The following is a 21,015-nucleotide window of genomic DNA, read 5'->3' as shown; positions in this document are numbered from 1 at the left end:
GACCCTGGGAAGCCTGATGTGTTGGGGGGCAACCAACCCATGGCAGGGGGTTGGAACTGGGTGGGCTTTAAGATCCCCTCCAATGAAAGCCATTCTATGATTTGTGAGGCATCTCCTCCCAGCTGAGGTGCTCTGCACCCTTCTTGTGGTGCAGCTGGGCTTTTCCTAAATTAGCTCAGGTGTTGAATAATAGAGAACAGAAAGGAAAATGATAAATTATCGCAGAAATAAACTGCTGGAAAATCTACTGGCAAAAATGAACTTATTAAGCTTGCAGAAGTAACTTTAATACCTTCAGCTCTGGAAAAATGGTTGAATTCCCACGGCTTAATATTCACACAGCGCTTGTCTCCAGTAAGTATAGATGTGCCCTTCAGTAGTGATGAATATGCAGCTACCAGCCGAGCATGAAATGAAGGAGCTTGGTGGGATCACCATGCCTTGTGCCAGTGCTGTCCTGCCCCAAACACGGGGCTTTCTGCTGCCACCCCCTGAGCCCCAGAAACACCACAGGGTGCTGGAAACACGAGAACTGCTGGCCCCGCCAACCTGAAATAGAAAGGGAACATGAATGGTGGCTCTGCCCGCCAGCTGCACGTTAATAATTGATTGTTTCCTCGGTGCTCTCTTGTTCGGTCCTGTTATTATCATATCCATCATTTATGCAGCTTGTCTGACACTCACCGAGTGCTGTGGAGCCCTTGGAGCGTGCTGCTCTGCGCCCACAGAAGTGTCCCTGGTGGCAGCTCCGCTCCATCGCCCTCCCCGTGTGCACACACCTGCGGTCGGACTCCTGACTGAAGTGAGCTTTTAAATAATGTTTTCCAGGAAAATGTTGAGGTGTCTTTTGATCTTCCAGAGCGCTCTCCACTGGTCACGCTGTCCATCGTTGACCTGAACCCCTCGCAGGTAATCGGGTCTGGTGGCCACTGGGGGAATTGGTCGCCCTGCCTGGAGCATCTTTCCTCTACTCGGAGGGTTGCAGAGGCCGTGCTGCTTCGTTGTGTGCAGTGCATGTGGCATGAGTTACCAGGGGCACACAGCTGGGCAGAGGTTTCCTTTCTTCTCAGCTTAGAGCAAAGATGCTGGGAAGTGGGGCATGCTGGCTGCAGCTCCTGGCCACCCCCTGTCCCGTTCCTGGTGACCCAAGAGACACTTCCACTCTTTGACAGCCACAGGTGCTGCCCAGCAGCCTGGGGGCCGACCGCAGGGGGCTGCTGTGGATCCTGGATGAGGAGGTGCTGATCCCAAGCTCTGGAGATGGTGCTGCTTTTGACCGCCTCTGCTCTTACTTTGCCCCAAAAGGATCTGACCAGGATGGTGAGTTGGGCATCTCCCCACACTCCAGCTGCATTGCTTCTGGAATCACCATTTAGCTATGACAATTAAGGAAGCCCCCCAGAAAATTCACTATTTCACTTTCCTTCTTGGGCAATCCTCTTCTGCTAAGAAACGCAGAGCTGGGTTCTCTCCCGTCAGTGAAAACAGTGTGGGTTCCCTGTGCACCATCACTGTACTGTGCCTGGAGAGCATGGTCTGAAATGCTCTGCTAGGTGCATCCTGGCCCTGCTGGCAGTGGTAGCCCCATGGGAACCTGATGGTGACCCCCTTGGGGTGCAGTTGACCCCCTCATGGCACTGTTGCTGTTGCAGGGGCCGGCTGTGTGCGCAAGTGTGAGCAGGCACTGCACTTTGAGATCCCACACCAGCTAGGCACCGACCCCGTGCGCTATGACCTGGCAGGCTGGGTGAGCAAGGCCAAGCTCAACCTGTCTGCAGAGAACGCCAGTCAGCTGCTGCAGCAATCTCAGCTGTGAGTATGGGGCACGTGCTTGTGGCTGCTCCATGGGAGAGGGATGAGATGGGGAAGGAAGCAAGGAAAAAGCCAGGAAAAAAGCTGCTTTTGGTCCAGCTTTGTTGGAATATTTAGAATTTAGTAAGGTAGGGCAGCAAAGCCAAATGATTTGATGTATAGCCACCCAGCCCCAGCTGATGAGCAGCTAGATGTGCATGGTTTAATTATGGTGGATGCTCAACAGGGAGCTGGTGGATAATGCCATCCCATCCAAGCCATCCCATAATACTCCTCATCAAAATTACCTGAAGCAGTAGAGCTGTGTCTAACCCTAACCCTAACCCAATGCAAAGAAATTCAGTGGAATGCAACACAATAAAATGCAGTGGAATTCAATGCAATCCAGTGATGTGAAATGAAATCAAACGCAGTGCAACGTCATGTCATCCTAAGCCTAACTGTAACCCTGCTGCAGGGGAGGCAGCGTGGGGAGAATGCTGGGTGCTGCTGTCCCACAGCTGGAAGGGCCCCGCAATGTCCTTGGCTCTGCAGCATCGCAGTGCAGAGGCAGTGAGGCACCCATGTAGCAGCACTTCTCTTTCCCCTGCTGCATCCAGCAACCTTGTAAACTACTGGAGCTGAAACACAAACACGCTGGTACAGATGCCTCCGCACACGCCATGATTTTAACCTTCTGCTTAAGCCCTGCTGGCTCATTTTGTTCTGGGCTTTGGTTCAGGGAAATTCTAATAGCGACAAGCAGCGGGGTTCTCGATGCAGAGAGAAGCCAGGAGCTGTGGGGCAGCACAGCATGAGCACCAGTGCTGGATTTGGCACTGACCTTGGGCTGCAGGTTGCTGGCAGCAAAGCACCCCCGTGCTGCCCCCGCTGCGTACCCAGCACCTCACTCTTTTCTTGCCCACAGGAATGCACTGCAGGAGCTGGCAATGCTGCGCCGCGGGGTGCCGCGGGTCTGCCGTGCTGTGGCGGGGCTGGAAGGGTGCTCACAGGCGGCCCTGCAGCGCAATGCCTGCGTCAGAAAGGTCTTCGCCAGCAACTTGGCAGCAGTCAGGAGAAGATCGGTGTGCGCCCAGCTCAAGCTGCAGGCGGTGAGTGCAGAGGCAGGAGCAGGGCTGTGCGTGGCTCCTCTCGGCTGGAGATGCTGCGCTGGCTGCAGGTGGCCGCTGCAGCTCAGGGAGAGCATCGCAAGGAAAGAAGTCGCAAAGCAGATTACATGCACACCTTGCTGCGCTGATGGTTAATCCTCTTAAGCATGCTGGCCCTCCGTGCTGGTTGTGCGCCAGCCTCCTGTTGCTCACGCTGTAGTGGGGTGCTCGGGCTCCCAGCAGACCCAGCAGCCAGCTTCGTGCATGTTCTGGCTCCCCCAGCCCAGTGGAATCATGGAACCACAGAATTTTTTGAGATACAAGTGACCTTTAAAGGCCACCTGGCCCCTCTCCCCTACAAGAAACATCTACAACTCGACTAGGTGCTCAGAGCCCTGTTTCCAGAGACATGGCATTTGGGAACAGAAAACCTGGGGCTTTGGGAGAAAGTCTTACTTGGTTACCTCCAGTCCCGCTGACCTCTTCTTTCCCCTAGGATGCTCTCACCAGCCTCCTGCGGCGCTCCCAGCTGCATTTTGTGCACTCCCTGGTTCCTGGGACAGCGGTGGAGAAGGCAGACCCGCCGCTGCTGGATGTGCCGGCCCTGCGAGCCCAGCTGGGGGGCAGCCAGCTCCTGGATGCCCTGCGCCTGCACCGCATTGGTATGCACTGCCCCCTGCAGCCCCTGCTCAGCCCTCCACGCTTTGCTTATGTCCTGCCTGTCACTGGACCTGCTTCACCACACTGCCAGTGCCTTCGGGGATTTTTGAGAGGTCTCTTCACTGCTGGTGGCTCAGCTTGAGCACAATGAGTGCAGTGCCCCGTGCTCCCTATGCAGACCCGTGCATGACTTTGTTCCTGCACCCTGTGGGGTCACAAAAGGCCCGAGCAGGGGGCTGGGGACATTTCCTGCATTGCGCAGTGTGCCACCTTATCCAGCCGCCTCGAGCGCACCTTTCGTTCCCTTCCTGCTGCTTCTGTTTTGCCATCATTTTGCTCAGCTCCCCCAGCCCCCCCAACTGCATCCCACTTTGCTGCATGCCCCAGCAGCCCCTGCACTGCTCCCTCCCTCCCCAGCAATACAGACCTCACCGCCAGCTCATGCATCCTGCCCAGAGGTGTCTGTTGTCCCCAGGGTACTCGGACCACCTGCTCCTGACCCACTTCCGACGGCGCTTCCAGGTGCTGGCTCCAGCTGTCATGAAGAAGTGCACATCTGCCTACGAGGTGCCGGATGAGAGCAAGGTATGTCCTGACTGAGAGCACTATCTTGGGCTCTGCCCGTGCCCATACCCAGCACAGTCAGGGCTCTCTCTGCAATTAGGAGCTATTACCGGAGCTCTTCAAAGGAGCTCTTGGTCTTGTCCTGGGGCAGGGGGCAGCTCCTTCCGGGCTCAGCCATTCATTACATTCAGCGCTGTTATTGTCATGGCTGCCCCTGGGGCTGTGGGGTCAATGCCTAAAGCTCTGCTGAGCCTCTCCCGGCAGCAGTGGGTGATGTGCTCTGCTCTCAGCCCCGGAGTTTCTCCCCCTTAAGGCTGTGTTTTTGCAAAGGCTGTAATCACTCCTAGCGTGGGCTGCGTTTTCCAGGGTTATTGCACCATGGAGAGGACTTGGAGAAACCAGCCTGGAAATGAAGCCTATTACTGCTTCTTTTTAATACTTAAGAGCAAAGAGCTTTGGAAACCCTGCTAGGTTAGGGCTGGGGGTGTCCCAAAATATGTGAAGCTGAGGACAAAGCAGAATCACACCCCAGGGACCTAATGTAGGTCAAAGAGCATGAATTTCCCAGGGCTGGGCATCACCTGGGCTGGCACCAAAGGAACGAAGGCCAGGATCTCCCAGTTGAACAGGTTTTATAATAAATCAGTAGCAAGGCTGGGGAGAGTCACCCGCATGCCTGGAATGAAATGTGGGTAAGCCAGAGAGCTGAGGGGAGATCAATCAAAGACGGACATATGCTCTGTTGTGCAAACTGCCAGAGTGCATGCACGTTCAGTAAAGACCTCGGGATTTAATGAGACAAGTCTGACAGTCAGAAAAGGTCAACATTGTCATTAAAGAAGGCAGAGGGGACTCACAGCAGCACATAAGCTGGGAGCTGCAACGCATTCCCTCCCTGCAGGCAATCGAGGAGCTCTTCCACGCACTGGATCTGGAGAAGAAAAGTGTGGCCATAGGACGCAGCCAGGTACAAAGGCATCACCCTGGGTTATAGTGTGCCTCGTCCTGAAACCCAACCCAGCCACCTCCCACGTCCCATAGAAGCAATGGGGCTCAGGGAGCTTGGTCTCTTTGAGAAGAGGTGAAACCTGCCAGACCGGGCAGCAGTTGTCCCAGCAACAGAATATGAACTTAAAGTTGATAATCTCAAAGGAAAATTAATTTCATATGCATGCTTGCCTTCAGCTCTCAGAGTCTATAAAGAAAGAATTCATGAAATGGTTCTGTGGAGTGAAATAACTTTCTTTTATCCCGCGCAGTGCAGTTTGCAATTATCTCTTCTATGAAACCCTTGTACTTAATCAATAGTGCGATAGCAGCTGCAGTCACATCTTGTTATATGGCACTTGGTTTTGCCATCACTTTGAGTATTGATTTTGCACTAGCTTCTAAAACTCGCTGGCTTGTGAAGTTAATACAGACCTTAATGAGACAATCAAGTAGGTGGTGGAGCAATCATAACATTATCTCAAGAAAGCGATCTTCCCTGGGATTGTTCTTTGATTCAGTTTGGCTTCTTTGAAATGCAACTCTTGGGGTGTACCTGTGGGTTCAGGGGTGTCATTCATTATTACTGAAGCTGCATTATGCAGATGGTGCATGCGGTTCGGAAGTGACCGGGGCAGCTCAGGGCTCAGAGCCAGGGTTGTTCTGCTCCCGGGGTGCACATCGCTCTCTCCTTGCATAGGTGTTCCTGAAGGCAGGTGTTCTCAGCAGGCTGGAGAAGCAGCGTGACAAGCTGATAGCTCAGAAACTGATCCTCCTCCAGGCAGCCTGTAAGGGTTTCCTCAGCCGTCAGAAGTTCAAGAGGCTGAAGGTACCCATCCCGTGGGTCGGGATGCCCTGAGTCCACCAAGATATGTGCTTGGGCTGCTGCACAGGGTCAGGGCTGCTGTGATACCTGCAGGTACAACGCCTTGCTGTCCGCTGCATCCAGAAGAACGTGGTGGTCTTCCAGGCGGTCCGGCACTGGCCCTGGTGGCAGCTGCTGAGCCGTGTGCGGCCCTTGCTCAGCATTAACCTGGCAGAGGAACAGCTGCGAGTAAAAGAGGTAAATTCCATGGGATGGGATGGGATGGGATGAGTTGGGACAGGATGGGATGGGACATGATGAGAGGGATGCTTTGGGAGCTCTGCCTTGTCCTCCCTGAGAGGTCGTTGGTGCTAGACCTGCTGAGCTGAGCCTCTTGGGATGATGGGTGAGCTGAGCACCCAAACAGCCTTGTTGCAGGGAATTTTTCTCTGTGCTATTGCCAGAGCTGTGCTTCCATCCAGGCCAGAACTGATGATGTGAGCCTCCCACGGGTATTTACTGGCCTGGGAATGTCACATTTCACCCAACCCCTTGGAGCTGGAATTAGGTGATCTTTAAGGTCCCTTCCAACTTAATCCATTCTTTGATTTGTCATGCTATGAGACCTCTGTTAAATTCATAGTCCGTATTCCCCAACATCCCATTCGTGTTTTTGCCTTAGGGATGTCCTAACAAGATGTTTCCAGGCTGGCTCAGATAAAACAAACACTGCCCAATCTCCATTCTGTCATTCCTTTTGAGACTGCCTCTGTACGTATGAGGATGTGCTCTGTACATAGACCAAAGCTGACATTCCCTCCAATGGAATTCATGTCAGGAGCTGGAGTCCCAGCAATTTGCAGTGAGCAGCCTTCAAAGCTGTCTGCTAGATTTTCTTAATAAGGCAGCTGTGTCTCTCCCACTTATTTTTAAAAGAAAACAAGACCATCATAAGCAAACTGAGGATGCCAGAGCTCTCACTGTGTGTTTTCCTGCAATCTTACCTAGAAGGAGCTGGCGGCACTCAGAAAGAAGCTGGAGAGATCGGAGCAGTCGTGCAGTGAGCTCAGGCAGAACACTGAGAAGCTGGAGAGCAAGGTAGGGCCTGAAAGAGCCCTCTGCTCACTCATGTCAAAGTTATGCCCTATCAGGATAAGCGTGGCCACAGAGGAAAGGTGTTGGATGTTGTGCACTGGTGGCCTTTGGGACTGGTGTCACCACACTGACAGGGTGACCGTGTGGATGCTGTCCCTTCTGCTGGCAAAAGGCAATTGTTAGAACAGGAAATGGCACATAGTTGTTTCATGTTCCCACTATGCTCTCCAAGCAGCTGTCTTGGTGACTTCTGCAAGCACCTTGAGTGGCTTTGTTTAATGGGACCAATGCTAATAATGAGGGAAAGAGCATGGCAGGATCATCCCGCTCACTGCTGCGGCTCAGCCTTGATCCACTTTGGATTTGCTCGTTTCTCTGATCTTAGGTGCAACACTCTGCCTAGCTGTGCCAGTACCCTCACCGAGCACCCTCTTCTTCAGGGGGAAGTGTCTGCTGATTATTTTGCTGTAGCTCTGCACTTTAGAAATGCAATTGCGCTCCTGAGGCTGGGGACCGCCACGAGAGGCTAATGCTTTATGACAGACCTCGAAAACACCAGCTCCACAGGGGAAGTAAGCCTATTGTGCTTACTTACCCAAATTAAAGTTGCTGGACCTCTGGAGAGCTTTTATAGCATGTCTGCAGATTGAAGTGCCTTAAAATGCTGCTGGATGCAGGAACAGGAGTTTTGAAGCCTGCGTGCTGCCTGCTGGCCTGGCTAATGCTGCCCCTCGTAAGGATAGTCCTGCAGAGCTGGATTAGCAGGGCAGGCTGTGTTTGCATTTGTAGAAAGTGCAATCAATCTAACAGATTAATAACACCCTTTTATTCATGTGCTTTTTTTGCTTCAAAGGAAATTTCACCCCTAATCAGCTAGAAAACTGCAGGAATCTGGTGAGCCCTGCAGGCAGCGCAATGCAGGCAGTGCAGTGCAAACAGCACTTCGCTGCAGGGAGACATGTGAGCACACTGCTGCAGCCACACGCTTTGCTGGTGGTTGCTCTTTCCTTGGCACTGCTGTTGGGTTCATGCAGGGCACTGTACATGCTCCCTACCAAAGGGCAGGCAGCAGCCAGCTGGGAGACAATGGGTCTGTGTGTGCTCACATGCGTGGCAGTGCCCAGCCTGACATTGCATTGCCCCCAGATCATCGACCTGACGATGGAGCTGTCAGATGAGAGGCACAAAGGTGACGTTGCCTGCCAGGTGCTGGATGGGGAGAGGGCAGAGAGGCTGCGGGGCACTCGGGAGCTGCAGGAGCTGCAGGTAGGAGAGCCCGGACAGAGTCTCACTGTGCCTGAGTGCCCCAGCAGTAGGGTCATCTGTTCCCTCCTTCCCTTTCTTCCCCAGAGCAAGCACGACGAAGTGCAGAAGAAACTGGAGTCAGTGCAGAAGCAGCTGGAGGAGGCCCAGCAGTTGGTTCAGCTGCGTGAGATGAAGATAAGTGGCTCTGAAGGAGGTAGGGCAGCCCTTTGGACACAGTGCATGCTTCAGGTGTCCAGCCAATGGGTCCCCTGTGCAACCCTGCTCCCTTGGCCCCTGGCCACCCCTCTGCATTCTTAGCATGCTGTCATTCTGCACTGCTCGCTCAGTGGTGGCTGGAAGCTCTTTCTCTTGCATGTTGAAGGCCAGGTTGGATGTGATCATGGGCAACCTGATCTAGTGCCTGATTTAGCGGTTGGCAACCCTGCCCATGGCAGTGGGGTTGGAGCTTGATGATCTTTGAAAGTCCTTTCCAACACAATCTGTTCTATGGTTCTACATATCTTGTTTGTGGGTTGGATGGGAAGACAGCAGGCTTTCTGCCCCAGGGGGCTGCTGGTGCTCACCCAGCGCTCCCAGCAGCTCAGCACGTGCTTAAAGCGATGGGGAAGCTGAGGAGTGATGGGACGTGTGCATGCTTTGCCTAGGGCAGGAGCCATGTACAGCCTTGGGTGTACAAAGCAGAGCTGTGCTCCGTGCCCCATGGGAGCCACGATACCCAGCTCTGGCCCATTTGCAGAGGACGCATGGCAGGTGCGGTTCGACTGCGCGCAGACGGAGATCGCCTTCCTCCAGAAGAGGCTGGCACAGCTGGAGGAGCGGCTGAGCGCCGAGCTCAGCTCCAGGACAGGGCTTGAGCAAAAGGCAAGAACTGGGGAGGGGGCTGCTGGATCCGGGGCTCTGGAGGCCATTCCCAAGCTTGCACTCCCAAACTGATGGTCCTTGCCCAGCAATGGTGCTGGTGGAGCTTTCTGGGGCTCCATCAGAAAAGCGGATGCTTGCTGCTGGGGAAATTGTCTGATTTTTGCTGGCTTGAGAATAAATACCCCAAAGTTTCTTTTGGCTCAAAAAGTCCCCTTTGCAGATCAAATTCAGCTTTGGCCAGGTGTGAGTGTGAGCCCAGGGTGGAAAGCTGAGAGGTGTGTGGAGTGGCTCAATCATGGGCCTGGGAGACTGGGAGGGGTGCTGGCATAATCTGCCATGCTAAGAGCTGGTCATGTAAAGATATAGCTGTTCCCAAGCTTTGGACAGGAGACACAAAGCTGTTGTGCTTCTTGGAGAGTGCTGGGTGCCAGGTCACTTCTCATAAGCATAAAGAAAAGAGATGGGTGTTATTCATGCTACATTAAAAAGTAATAAGAGAAACAAACCAGACTTAAGAGCTTGAGTAAAGCAAAACATCCCATTTGCTTTCAGGCAGCTCATTTGGAATTACAGGCTTCATTAGTGCAAGATTTTGCTTATTTAAAGTCATTCCTTAACGACTCCGTTCCCCAGAGGGCGAGAGCTCTATGTGCTGCCATGCCCTGCATGATGCGAAACTTTGGGAAAGCAAATCCTCTGTGCAGAGCAGCATTGCTCTTGGAGGGGTTGCTCTGGGATGGTGGGGGTCTGGCTGGTGCCACCCCCAGCCCCATGCCATTCCCCATTTGTCCCACAGCTGGGTGAGGTGCAGGCAGCGTGCCAGGCGGCACGGGCAGCAGCCCAGCAGCTACGGCGGCGGTGCAGACGGCTGACCTGTGAGCTGGAGGATGCACGGGTGCTCGCTGAGAGCCAGCAGAGCCGCAGCCATGAGCTGGAGAAGCGGCAGAAGAAGTAAGGCCAGGAGTGGGCCAGGGGTACTGGGGAGGGAAGTGCAGGGTTGAGGATGCTCAGCTTTCCTCACTGTGCCACATCCCTTGCTTGCTCTGCTGGGTGAGATACCCTTCCCTCTGGGATCAGCTCTGGTGCATTGAAGCCACCACATTGGTGGTGAAGCCACCTTTGGTGCTGGAAGGGTGGGTACTGCCATCTCCTTGGGCTGCTGGACTTGTTCTGGGGTGGTTTGGGCCACGGGTGGCTGCTGCAGCAGATCTCAGCTCTTGGCCACTTCTGACTGCAGCCGGTGTGCCAAGAAGTTTGGGATTCGCACAGTGACAACAGCGCTTTGCAGAGCACAGGCATCTTGTCATCACAAAAGTGCTTGGCAGGACCAGGCTGAGATGCAGCCCTGTGTCTCTTTTGCCCAGCCATGCTGGCAGCAGCACCATGCATTTTCCTCCAGGTTCGACCTGCAGCTGGCCCAGGCCCTGGGAGAGTCTGCCTTTGAGAGGAGTCTTCGTGAGAAGGTGGTCCAGGAGAATTCCTCCCTGCAGTGGGAGATGGGCAAACTGCAGCAGAACCTGGAGGTGAGAGGGAAGTGCTTCGCTCCTCAGCTTTGCATCCTGCGAACAGTGCACACAGCAAAGCCATTGTCTGTGTAATCACAGAGTCAATCCGATGCAAAGCCAGCATAGTGACTCTGATTGATTACGTTTGGCACCATTCTAGGGGGTGCCTGATGTATTCCCATAGCATTGCCCTCTGTCAGAACAAGATCACATTTTGCAAGTTAAGCCCCATCCCTTTGGTTGGCTGGTGTTCTGACTTGTGCTCTTTTTCATGCCTCCGTCCTCAATCCTCCCCCTGCAAGAAACTTCCAGGCTGTGCCCCCAGAGCAGGACCGTAGTGATGCTGGGGACAGAATCCATGCTGGGAAATACGAACACAACTCTGTTCAAAATCACGTGTGATGGGGGGCACTGCACCGTGTTTCACAGCTTCCCCTGTGCCCATGCTTCCATGGGGCGGAGCACAATGATGCTGTGATTTGGCAGGTGTCAGAGCGTGGCAGCAGTGTGGTGGGCTGGGGGCTGCCAGAGCACTCTGGATGAGGTAACTGTGGTCCAGAGCAGCAGAGGGAAAGGATTGCTCCGAAAGATGGGCTGGTGTTGGCCATAGAACTGCACAGCTTCCTGGTGCTGTGGTTGGAAGCAGCCCATGCTTTGGGCGCAGTGTGCTGACCTTACTCTGTCTCCTCCCGAGCAGCAGCAGCAGGCGGAGGGGGCCAGCCTGGCACAGAAGGTTTCACAGCTGGCTGGCCGTGTGCAGGAGCTCAGTGCTCCCGGTGCCATGGACTCCTGCTCCGTGCCCGTGCTCAAGCAGCAGCTCTGGGATCTGGAGGCCAGCAGCGCTGAGCAGCGCAAGGAGCTGGAGCGGCAGACAGCCAATGTGGATCACCTGGAGCAGGTAGGGCAGCCCTGTGGGGGGATCCTGCAGTGCGAGGTGTGAGTGAGGGTGCATTCGCCTTCGGGTCTTTCAGCTGCACCAGAGGCTGGAGCTGGAGATTGAGCGGATGAAGCAGATCCACCAAAAGGAGCTCGAGGACAAGGATGAGGAGCTGGAGGATGCACGGCAGTCCTGCCAGAGGAGGGTAGGTCGGGCTGGGGATGAGGGGTCCTTCCTCCCCAGTGGGCACCAAGGCAGCAGCCCAGGGCATAGTAGTTGAATTTTGCTTTTGCTGTTTCAGGAAGATGGGGGATGGGAGGCAGATGGGGAGAACTCTGCTCCCGTGAGCATGTTGGTGCCATACTGCTGTGGCCGCTCGTGCTGACAGCATGTCATTCATCCTTCTCTCCCTCACTCTGCATGTGCTGTGCTCTTACTGTGTTCTTGTTACAGCTCCGGCAGCTGGAGATGCAGCTAGAGCAGGAGCACGAGGAGAAGCAGACAGCTCTGCGCGAGAAGCAGGACCTGGAGGGGCTCGTGGGCACGCTGTGTGAGCAGGTGAGCGTGGGGCAGGGCTGGCTGCTCCACTCAACCAGCTCCAAATGCTGCACATGCAGACAGGATGATGGAGCACATGTGAACAGGGTGATGACGCGGCCAACTCCCCCGGCGCAGTCATTGATTCTTTGTACAGCATCACTTGGAAGGTCCATCCATAGAGGGAGGTATCTGTTTGTTTCACGAGAGTCAAACAGAACACGACTGACTCTGCAGCAGCTCCATCTGCCCAGAGAAACAGTTTATTATCAATTGCAATTTGCGGAGGAATTCTGTCCCAGACACATTTGCTGAACAAATCCTTTTTCACTCTCTAATGTGTCTGTGGCAGTGATGGAAGCACATGTAATGAGGAAAGCACACCCAGCTGCTCTGTGTTCAATTAGAAGGCAAGGAATGGAGGCAGCTCCACTGAACAGCATTTAGCAGCTTGGTCATCGCTGCAGCTCTCATGCCCCAGTTCCTGCAGTGACAGTGCAGGGACACGTAGCACCAGGGGTAGGACAGGGTCAGCTCAGTGCCTGGCTTTGTGCTGATGCCTCCTTCCTGACCAAATCCACCGTCTGCTAGGGCAGACGTTGAGCCACGCAGGAAACAGTGCTGAACAGCGTCCAAGATAAGGTCTGTAGGGATGGTGGGGATAACAGCAAGTCGGCTGTGCTGTACGGTTGTTATGAATACCGCCTGACATACAGTGGGCAGCATGCTTCAGAACAGTTTATAAAAAAAGGGGAAAAAAGCCAACTCAGAAAACTAATTAAGGCAATGGAGATGCCAACGATTGTGGGTTTCAGCAAATACCAGCCTGCTCGGAAGGAGGTTACGAGGTCAAACCTGCACTATTAATTTTAGCCAGGGAACAGAAAATAGGAGAGCGGGGCTGAAACAAGAGATGCTGAGGAAAAGAGATGGAATGGAAAATGCTCCCAGTCTTCAATTAGCCTGAAACCACGTCCTGGCTGTGTGGTGCTTTCCTCATTCTTTTATATGCGTAACCATGGTTGCTTTCTGTTGGAAGGAGGAGCACAGAGGGTGGTTTTTTTTTGGAGGTGCTTCCTCCTTCCCTTCCTTAAATGGCTGCTGACAATGCTGAGCAGTGTTGGGCACAGTGCAGTGGTGATCTGCTGCTGGAGGTCCTTGTGCAAGGAGCTGGTGCTCCCCCAGTGATGCTGCAGCCTCAGTTCCACAGCTGTGGGGCTGATGGAGGTTCCCAAAGCCTTGTGTCAGTGATGTGTTAATAGCTCCCAAGGATGCTTTCCTCACCAGTGCTTCACGATTTATCTCTTTCCCCTTTGGGCTCAATTCCTCATGCCTTTGTTCCTCTCCTTACCATTTATCCCCAAATTTTTCTGGCTGTCTCCATCACCCAAAGGATTTCATGTTTCCTCTGCTGCAGCTCCCAGCATACTTTAGGGTCTTTCCCCTCCAAATTTGAGGCCACTGGTGCCTCAAATCTGGGAAGAGTGGGAGGCATGACCCTGGATCTGCCAGCACAGCCACAGTCTGGCCCATGTGAGGAGCCCCAGTGACAGTTCTGGAAGTGCCCTGGGAACAGATGGGATGGAACCCTGTAGGAACACTTGGAGAACAGGGCAGGCAAACGCCTTGCAGGGAACCAACGTCCCAGTGGGGAAAAAATGCAGCATTTTGCTGCAGCCTGTTACTTTTGATGCATGATGTGTGCTCAGCTTCCTGCTCTCCCTCCCAGATCGGCCACCGCGACCTGGATGTGGAGAAGCGGCTGCGGAGGGACCTGCGCCGGACACGTGCACTGCTGGCTGATGCACAGCTGCTGCTGGCTGCCCCCACAGAGCCCGGAGCCACTGGTGCTGCCGAGCTGCAGCGGCTGCAAAAGCAGGTGGGCACCAGGGCTGGGGAGAAGGCAGCAGGTGGGCGAACATCACTCTGCCCCTGGGCACAACCTCACTGTACTGCTGGTGATGCTATCTGTGTGAGGACATGACTGCTTCTCCAGGGGTGCCACTCGTGCGCCCTGTTGCAGGCACGGTGGGAGGGACTTTGTGGGTCACCATGTAGGTGAGCAGCGCCGTGCTCACGCCATGCAGTGCGTGGTGCTGGTGAGGGTCGTCTTGCAGGAAGCACTGCTCTGTAATTACGCCAACAGCAGTTAAGTGTTTTTTTCCTTTTTTAGGCAGCCCTGTTAATTACCTTCTGTTCAGTGTGCTTTCTGCCTTCTAATAATGCAATCCAGAGGCCTTGTTTTCAGGCGTGTTGCCATAGAAATGGCTGCACACAAGGCACAAACTGCCAGAGCAGGGACCACAGCTCGTGTGCTGCAGACTGAGCGCAGACGCCCCGAGTGCCACGCACCGGTGTTGGGGTGAGCGTGTGGGCACCGCTGTGCACTGTGGGGGCACAGGCAGACACAGAGCCATGGTGCAGCCCAGCCTGAGGCTGGCACGCAGGTCACTGTGCCCTCAAGTTGGTGATAGGTACCGCTGCTGCAGCATGTGCAGAGCACCAACTGGGCTGTTGACGCCAGTCCTCTGAAACCACGCAGTAATTAATCTCCATTGTGCATTTTCCCTGAAAACAAACTAATCGGGAGGCATGAGCAATTCCAACAACACACAAATATAATTGAGATAATAGATCTGCATAAATAACAGCTGTGAGCAGCAGCTGTTCCCACCTGCACAGGAGAGAAGGGGAAGGTGAGCTCTGCAGCGGGGCCGCTGGTGTGCTCATGTCCATGCCCATTCCCATGTCCATTTCCATGCTGCTGATCTGGGCAGCTGGATCAGTGAATGACCATGACCAGAGGGCAGCAGGAGCTCCACTTGCTTGAACTCCTGAGTGATCTCAGACACTGTGAATTGTTTTGCTCTCTTTACCAACACACTTAACAATTTCCTGAGTCCCGCTCCAGGGCTGGAAGTGATGCACAGCCGTGCTGCACTGTGCTATGAGAAGGACAGAGGAAATATTGGGAATATTGCGTTTCTATTATGCTGCCAACGCTGAGATTCTGCATGCATTAAAAATGCCTCATTGTTACGTCGTCCCTTAAATTGAAATGATTCCTAATGGCATCCATGATGAGGTTTTTCGGAGCCCAATCCGTCCTACCACCAGCCCACAAATCTCCACAAGAATAAAAACATCGCTCAAACGCCACCATTTCCGTTAATCAAAATCCATATGGTCAAAAAGAGTAGCATTGCTTCTTAATAAGTCTGAAGCATCCATTTCGTGCAGGTATTTAACAGATGGCGTAGCACAGCAAACGAATGTTGTTCATCCATTCATACATTATGCATTTCTGGGGGTATTTCAATCTATTCTTCCCAAGTGGGAAAATTCCATTGCGTAAATTGAGAGGAAAGTGTTTAATGAGAGGTCCTGGAGATGAGTTTCTCTCTGGTTAAACTATATGGGGTTTTGGTATGATTGTTCAGGGAGGAGCTGGGAAGAGGTGGGAAAATGGCATGTGCCACTGCAAGATGGGCTCTGTGGGTATGGGAATAGATTGCCCAGGCAGTTCATTGAAACAGGAATAGGCTGGATGCAGGAATGCAATTTTAAACCACTGTTCTGTGGGATCCCTGCTGCTCAAAGCCAGGCCATCACAATTCAGGTGCTTCAGGCCCCTTGTCTGTGTAGTGCAACTGTTCAGAGACCTTGATGATGCTGCCAAGACAGGGAGAGTCATTGGCCTTGAGGAAAAAATGACTTCAATTTCCTCTGCGTTAAGCACTAGGGGAGCAAATTACCTACTGAACTTCTCTAAGTACATCTCGCTCACCACAAACAGTTGAGGAAATGGAGTGAGGATTGCTCCAGAGCTTCATAAGACCACTTTTTATTGAAGGAGGGAGTGAAAAAAGGCAGTGAAACATCCCCACTGAAAATGGGCAGAAATGCCTAAAGGCTGGCAGTGGGGATAGCCCTGTCCTCGCCAGCGTGTGAGCCCTGCTTTGCCCCCAGTACATAGAGAATGGGCACAGGAAGCATGTAGCAGGTGAGGGGTTTGCTTTCCTTTTTGATAAACAAAAGAAACCTGAGCTCTGCAGAGAAGGAACTGCACGTTCAGGTACAGCCCACGTATGTTCCTCCATCTCAGCGGTGAGGACTTTGGGGATGATGCTGCATCTTCCGGGTGTTTGCAGCCCATTTAAGATTATTGTTGTTTTAATGGCTGAGCTATAAAAACCGAGAGCAAATTAGCATTTATAAATGTGGTATTTCATGTGTATTTGCAAATGCAATTTATGCGACGTGAAAAGCCCATTTGAAAACTCCAAGTCGTGAATTGCTCTAATCAGGAATTACATGTAATTCACATAATTTTGCAAATTAATGATCCCAGCTCTATCTCATCAAGGCAGCGGGCGCATGATGTGGGGTGCATGCTTCAGCCCCAGCGGGACACGGATGGGTGTTGGCAGCACAGCCGCTGCAAAGGGAAATGTTCTGGTTGAAGCACAGCAGCAAAAGGTCATAGGAGCAGTGCAGAATTTAAAAGGCTGAGTTTTGGTGTGTGAGCAGGGGAAATGCTCTGGGAGTGCAGTGCAAAGAGACGAGGCTGTGCAGCGGGGGAGCAGCGTGTGTGTTGTTAGCATCTCCCTCCATCTCTCGCAGCTGGAAGAGAGCGAGGCGAGGTGCGCCGAGGCCCAGCGGTCCCAGCAGGCAGCAGCCCAGGAGCTCGAGAACCTGCATGTGGAGATGGAGATGCTGAGCAGGAACAAGACCCTGGTGCGCTCCTGGGGCAGCGTGGTGCTTGGTGCAGGGATCAGCCTGTTTACTGAGTCACCTGCCCTGGCGGCTCAATGGATAGGAAGACTGAAAGCACGCAGCATCCCTTAACCCCCCTCCAGAGTTCCTTTTCCTCCCCCTGGTGTGAGATCCCAGCCTAGCAAAGCTGGGTGCCATACTGGATCCTGTCTTGACGCACGCCTTCTGCCCTCAGGCGGATGAGCAGCTCAGCCAGATGCAGCACGAGAGAGCCGAACTCCTGCGGCGTGTCAGCGAGGACCAGGAGGACCTGAATGAGCTGATGGCCAAGCACAAGGCTCTGATTGCACAGGTAGGAGCCGGGCAGTGCCAGCTCTGCAGTTTTCCCTGCCTGGATGTTGCTTGGAAAACCCAAGCTCCAAGCAAATGGCCCAGTGGGGCTGCCTGCACAGCAGGGCCATTGGGCAGCAAATGCTGTTCAGAGAGGAAGACACAGCCCCAACATCCCTACCTGCATCCTGATCTATCAGTACTTTCCGGAGTGTTTTGTCACTCAGAGCTTTCAGAGCACTGACAGAGAGTGCTGTGGCTTTCTGTGTAACACACAAAGTAGGACAAGCTCTCCCAAAAGAGGGAACCCACTGCTCCCTGTGGAGCAGCCATCGGCAGAGGGCTGGGCTGCATGAGAACTCCTAGTCTGTTCCTTAGTGGTGATGGTACAGAGCTGGGAATTGGCATTTGGAAGCACTTTGGGGAAATGAGCTTGACCATGAGATCTGAAAATATTTGCTTTGAAAATTAGGGAAGTTGCATTCAGGCAGCAGAATGAAGCTTGCTGTGCAGTGTGCAATGCCCCTGCCTGGGAGCATTCGGGTGCTACTCTGGTCTCAGGGTCTGCTTCCATTGCTGGCTCTCTGTTCCCCAGTCTGCAACAGATATCGCTCAGATCCAGGAGCTGCAGACACAGGTGGAGGAAGTGAAGAAGGAGAAGCAGAGCCTCCAGGAGAAGGTACTTTCTGCCCTGCTGCACTGCACAGAGGTCAGCAGTGAGAACCTTTGTTGTTCTCACGCCTGGTGAACCACATGAGAGCAGGCAGCAGGATGCCATCTTCCTGTTGGAAGTCAAGCACCAAGGAGCTGCAAAGCAATCTCTTCCCCTGTAAAACAGCTGTGTTCTAATTCACCTGCAAATATCCCATACATGCCTCTGGTAGCTGGGAGGCACAGAACCTGCTGCCCTCTGGCAGGGGTAGAGATGGAATGGGGCTGAGAATGGGATGGAGGTGAGGATGGGATGGAGGTGAGGATGGGCATGGACATGGTGATGGGGATGGGATGATCTGCCTGCACTGGGAGCTGGAGGGCTCTTCCAGCAATAGCCTGAGGTTAAGCAAGGTTTTTCCCTGCATGGCTCTTGGGAATGAAGGAGAAGCAGGGTTGTGGGCCTGGGGCAGCACAGCCTCATTGCTGTGGCTGCTCCGCTGCCCTAGAGTGCATGCCTTTAATTTTAAACACATGAGTAATCCCATTAACTTAAGTGCTTTATTGGAGCGTGGCTAAGCTGCCCAAGAATTGGAGATAGCACTCACTCACTCTGAGATGGAGTGAGCGCTTTTGTAGAGATAGGCCAGATAAAAGATGACAAATTCCCCTAGTTCTAGGTCAAATATAAATCTGAACTAAGCTTGTGCCAGGATTGCTAAAAGGGCAGTTTGCTTTGGAGATCCCAGTAACAGCTGAAGAAAAGGCTCAGTGCAGCAGCCTTTTCAGCAGAGGTGAATTGTGAATTTTTATGCCTACTGTCCTCAAAGAATGTGCTGAGAAGAGAAAAGCAAAAGAAACCCAAGTGAGTGCTGTCCTGCTGCAACATTTTCCTTTCAAAAATCCATGCTACTGTCATGAATTTATTGCACAGTGTGAACAGAAGGGCGTCCTTCAGGGAGCTCTGGGCAATATTTTCCCATTGTGCCTGGCAGCTCACAGCAGGTCCCATGCTTTCCTTTTGTCTTTAGACTAAAGAGAGAGTTTGCTCGCCCTGCGGCCTTACTGTGGCCGCAGAGATCATCTCATGGTGGGGAAGGGAGGTGATGGGCACGCTGCTGGCAGCTGCTGTGACATCTCTTTCCCCAGCTACTGGTGGCACAGGCAAGTGTGGCACGCCTGGAGCAGCGCCCTGCTGAGCGCGCCGTCATCAGCCGACAGGAAGCCCGCATCCGTGACTTGGAGAGCCAGCTGGACTTCCAGGCTGTGCAGATGAAGCGCTTCGAGGTATGGCTGTGTTTCATCATGCAGGGTGGGCACGGGGCTCCTGGCAAGAGGTAGGTGCAGGGTGCTTGGCACCTGGGCAGAATGCTCTCTTGGTGAGCTTTCTGACTCCTCATCCCATCTTGCTGCCTCCCCAGGTGCTGGTGCTGCGCTTGCGAGACAGCATCATCAAAATGGGCGAGGAGCTGGAGAAGGCAGCTGAGTCAGAAGCGCGGGAGAAAGAAAGCACCAAATACTACCAGCGGAGGATGGAGGAGATGAAGGCAGACATGGATGAGCTGGTGCAACGGGAGCTGGAGTCCAGCCGCCGGCGTGTGGAGTTGGTAAGAGGTCCGGGGGTTCTGCTGTTCACAGCTCCATAGTGCTGCCCATGGAACCAAAGCCATTGCTGCCACACCTTGTGTTCATTGCTCTGCAGCTGGGCTGGCAGGCCCTCTACTTTTCCACATGCTGAGCTGCACCCAGCACAGGGCAGTGCCCATGGGGTGCCAGCCCACTGGGCAGAGACATGTAGTTCAGTCCCCACAGCGTCCCCAACCGTGGCCATGCCTCCTCTGTGCCACAAATCAGTCCCAGTCAATGTCAGCAAACAGTTAACCTGCTCTGTGTGCTCAAAGCCCCGAGCAGATTGGGAGTGCGGCAAAAATAGCTTCACCTTCATCGCACAGTCCTCTCCTGCATCTCTTTTCATGTTGTGTTTTTTCAGTAAACAAAAGGAAAGTCTTGCTTCCAAGCAGTAATTGAAAGATATTGCATTTCTTCCAGCAAGACAGCCGCATTAGAAGCAGTTATTTTATCAATAATCTTTTATTTAACAATCAAGGAGAATTCGCCATTTCTTTCACCCCGAGGCTGCCAGCCTTTCTGAAGGAAGCGGTGCTTCAGCACGAATTATTCCTCAGTCGCTGTGCATGCTGCAAACAGGCTTTGTCCTTGCTCCTCCAGCCTGCGTGCTGCCTCGTGGCACTGGCTGCTGTATTTGCACAGAATGTAAGACATCTCCTGGGCACATGGCACAAAAGCCCGTGAACAAACTTGTAGCAGATGTGGGGGCTGGAGCAGCCTGGAAATTTGAGGTTACCCATCAGCTGCAGGAGGGTGGAGGGGGGGTCCTGGGAACCCCCATGGAATTGCTCTGATTGCACTTCCCCAGGCATCACGGGAGAGCTGCGCTCAGGCACGCTGAGCAGCAGGCATCAATAGTTAACAGAGAGCTATTACAGCTCTGCTCCCACTAAATCCCCCATCTATTATAGATACTGCATGAATTATTCACTTAACATTACTTAAGTCATGGTCTGCACCTAACGGTTTTTTGATTTAAATAAACAGTCGCGAGGCTGTGCACTCACCAGGCCCTGCTGGGGGTTTAGGAAGCTCACAATGGGAGATGATCGTTGCTCAGCTGGGATTGGGAATGGGTCTTGTTTTCCGGGGTCCTGAGAACTACTACCTCTACATCAGGTTTTCCTTCTCACAGCTCTGTCCTCACATCATGTAACCCCGTCCCCATCCCTGCCGCTCCCAGGACGGCTGCGCGTCCCTCGCTCGTTCTGAACCCAATGGGGGCAGCTGGGAGGCAGGCGCTGTCCGTGGTGCTGGCGCCAACCTGCAGGCACGGGGGTGCAGCGCCCAGCTGGTGCGTGGCGCCCAACCCGTAGCAGGGGGATGGAAATAAACGGTCTTTAAGGTCCCCTCTAGCCTAAGCCGTTCTATGATTCTGTGATGGGAGCTGAGGAGCTGCCTGCCAGGCAGATGGCTCTGCCTTATGAATTTTGTAGGAAGAATGAGTTCTGAAAGCATTCCAGGCCCCGCACCATCGCATAGAGGGACGCAAGTTTTCTAATGGAGGGCACAGTTCTTGGCCCTGACTGTCTCTGTCTTTTCCTCAGTTCCATGTCCTGAATTTCCCCCAAGAAGCTGCAGCTCCTCTTGCTTCACAGCAGAACCCAAGCTGTGGCATGCAGTGATGGGTGG

The 21,015-nt window shown here is 53.4% G+C and overlaps 1 protein-coding gene across 1 annotated transcript in view; it reads left to right on the top strand.

The window, feature by feature from the left end:
• The window catches only part of MYO18B (myosin XVIIIB), a 44,439-nt gene that overhangs the window by 10,916 nt on the left and 12,508 nt on the right, over positions 1 to 21,015 (top strand). Inside the window, 24 exon segments of the mRNA XM_052691107.1 lie at positions 829 to 909; positions 1,173 to 1,320; positions 1,653 to 1,812; positions 2,720 to 2,903; positions 3,397 to 3,562; positions 4,036 to 4,145; positions 5,026 to 5,091; positions 5,812 to 5,940; positions 6,031 to 6,174; positions 6,925 to 7,014; positions 8,158 to 8,277; positions 8,362 to 8,470; positions 9,014 to 9,138; positions 9,935 to 10,089; positions 10,538 to 10,661; positions 11,341 to 11,541; positions 11,615 to 11,725; positions 11,974 to 12,078; positions 13,787 to 13,936; positions 16,681 to 16,794; positions 17,009 to 17,125; positions 17,699 to 17,782; positions 18,904 to 19,041; positions 19,176 to 19,361. Of these exon segments, the coding sequence (XP_052547067.1) occupies positions 829 to 909; positions 1,173 to 1,320; positions 1,653 to 1,812; positions 2,720 to 2,903; positions 3,397 to 3,562; positions 4,036 to 4,145; positions 5,026 to 5,091; positions 5,812 to 5,940; positions 6,031 to 6,174; positions 6,925 to 7,014; positions 8,158 to 8,277; positions 8,362 to 8,470; positions 9,014 to 9,138; positions 9,935 to 10,089; positions 10,538 to 10,661; positions 11,341 to 11,541; positions 11,615 to 11,725; positions 11,974 to 12,078; positions 13,787 to 13,936; positions 16,681 to 16,794; positions 17,009 to 17,125; positions 17,699 to 17,782; positions 18,904 to 19,041; positions 19,176 to 19,361 (3,117 nt within the window).

This window comes from Tympanuchus pallidicinctus, unplaced genomic scaffold (assembly GCF_026119805.1).
Source record: "Tympanuchus pallidicinctus isolate F22 unplaced genomic scaffold, pur_lepc_1.0 scaffold28, whole genome shotgun sequence".
In the NCBI taxonomy this organism is placed as follows: domain Eukaryota; kingdom Metazoa; phylum Chordata; class Aves; order Galliformes; family Phasianidae; genus Tympanuchus; species Tympanuchus pallidicinctus.
The sequence above is the reverse complement of the archived record's forward strand: the minus strand, read 5'-3'. Positions and strand labels throughout refer to the sequence as shown.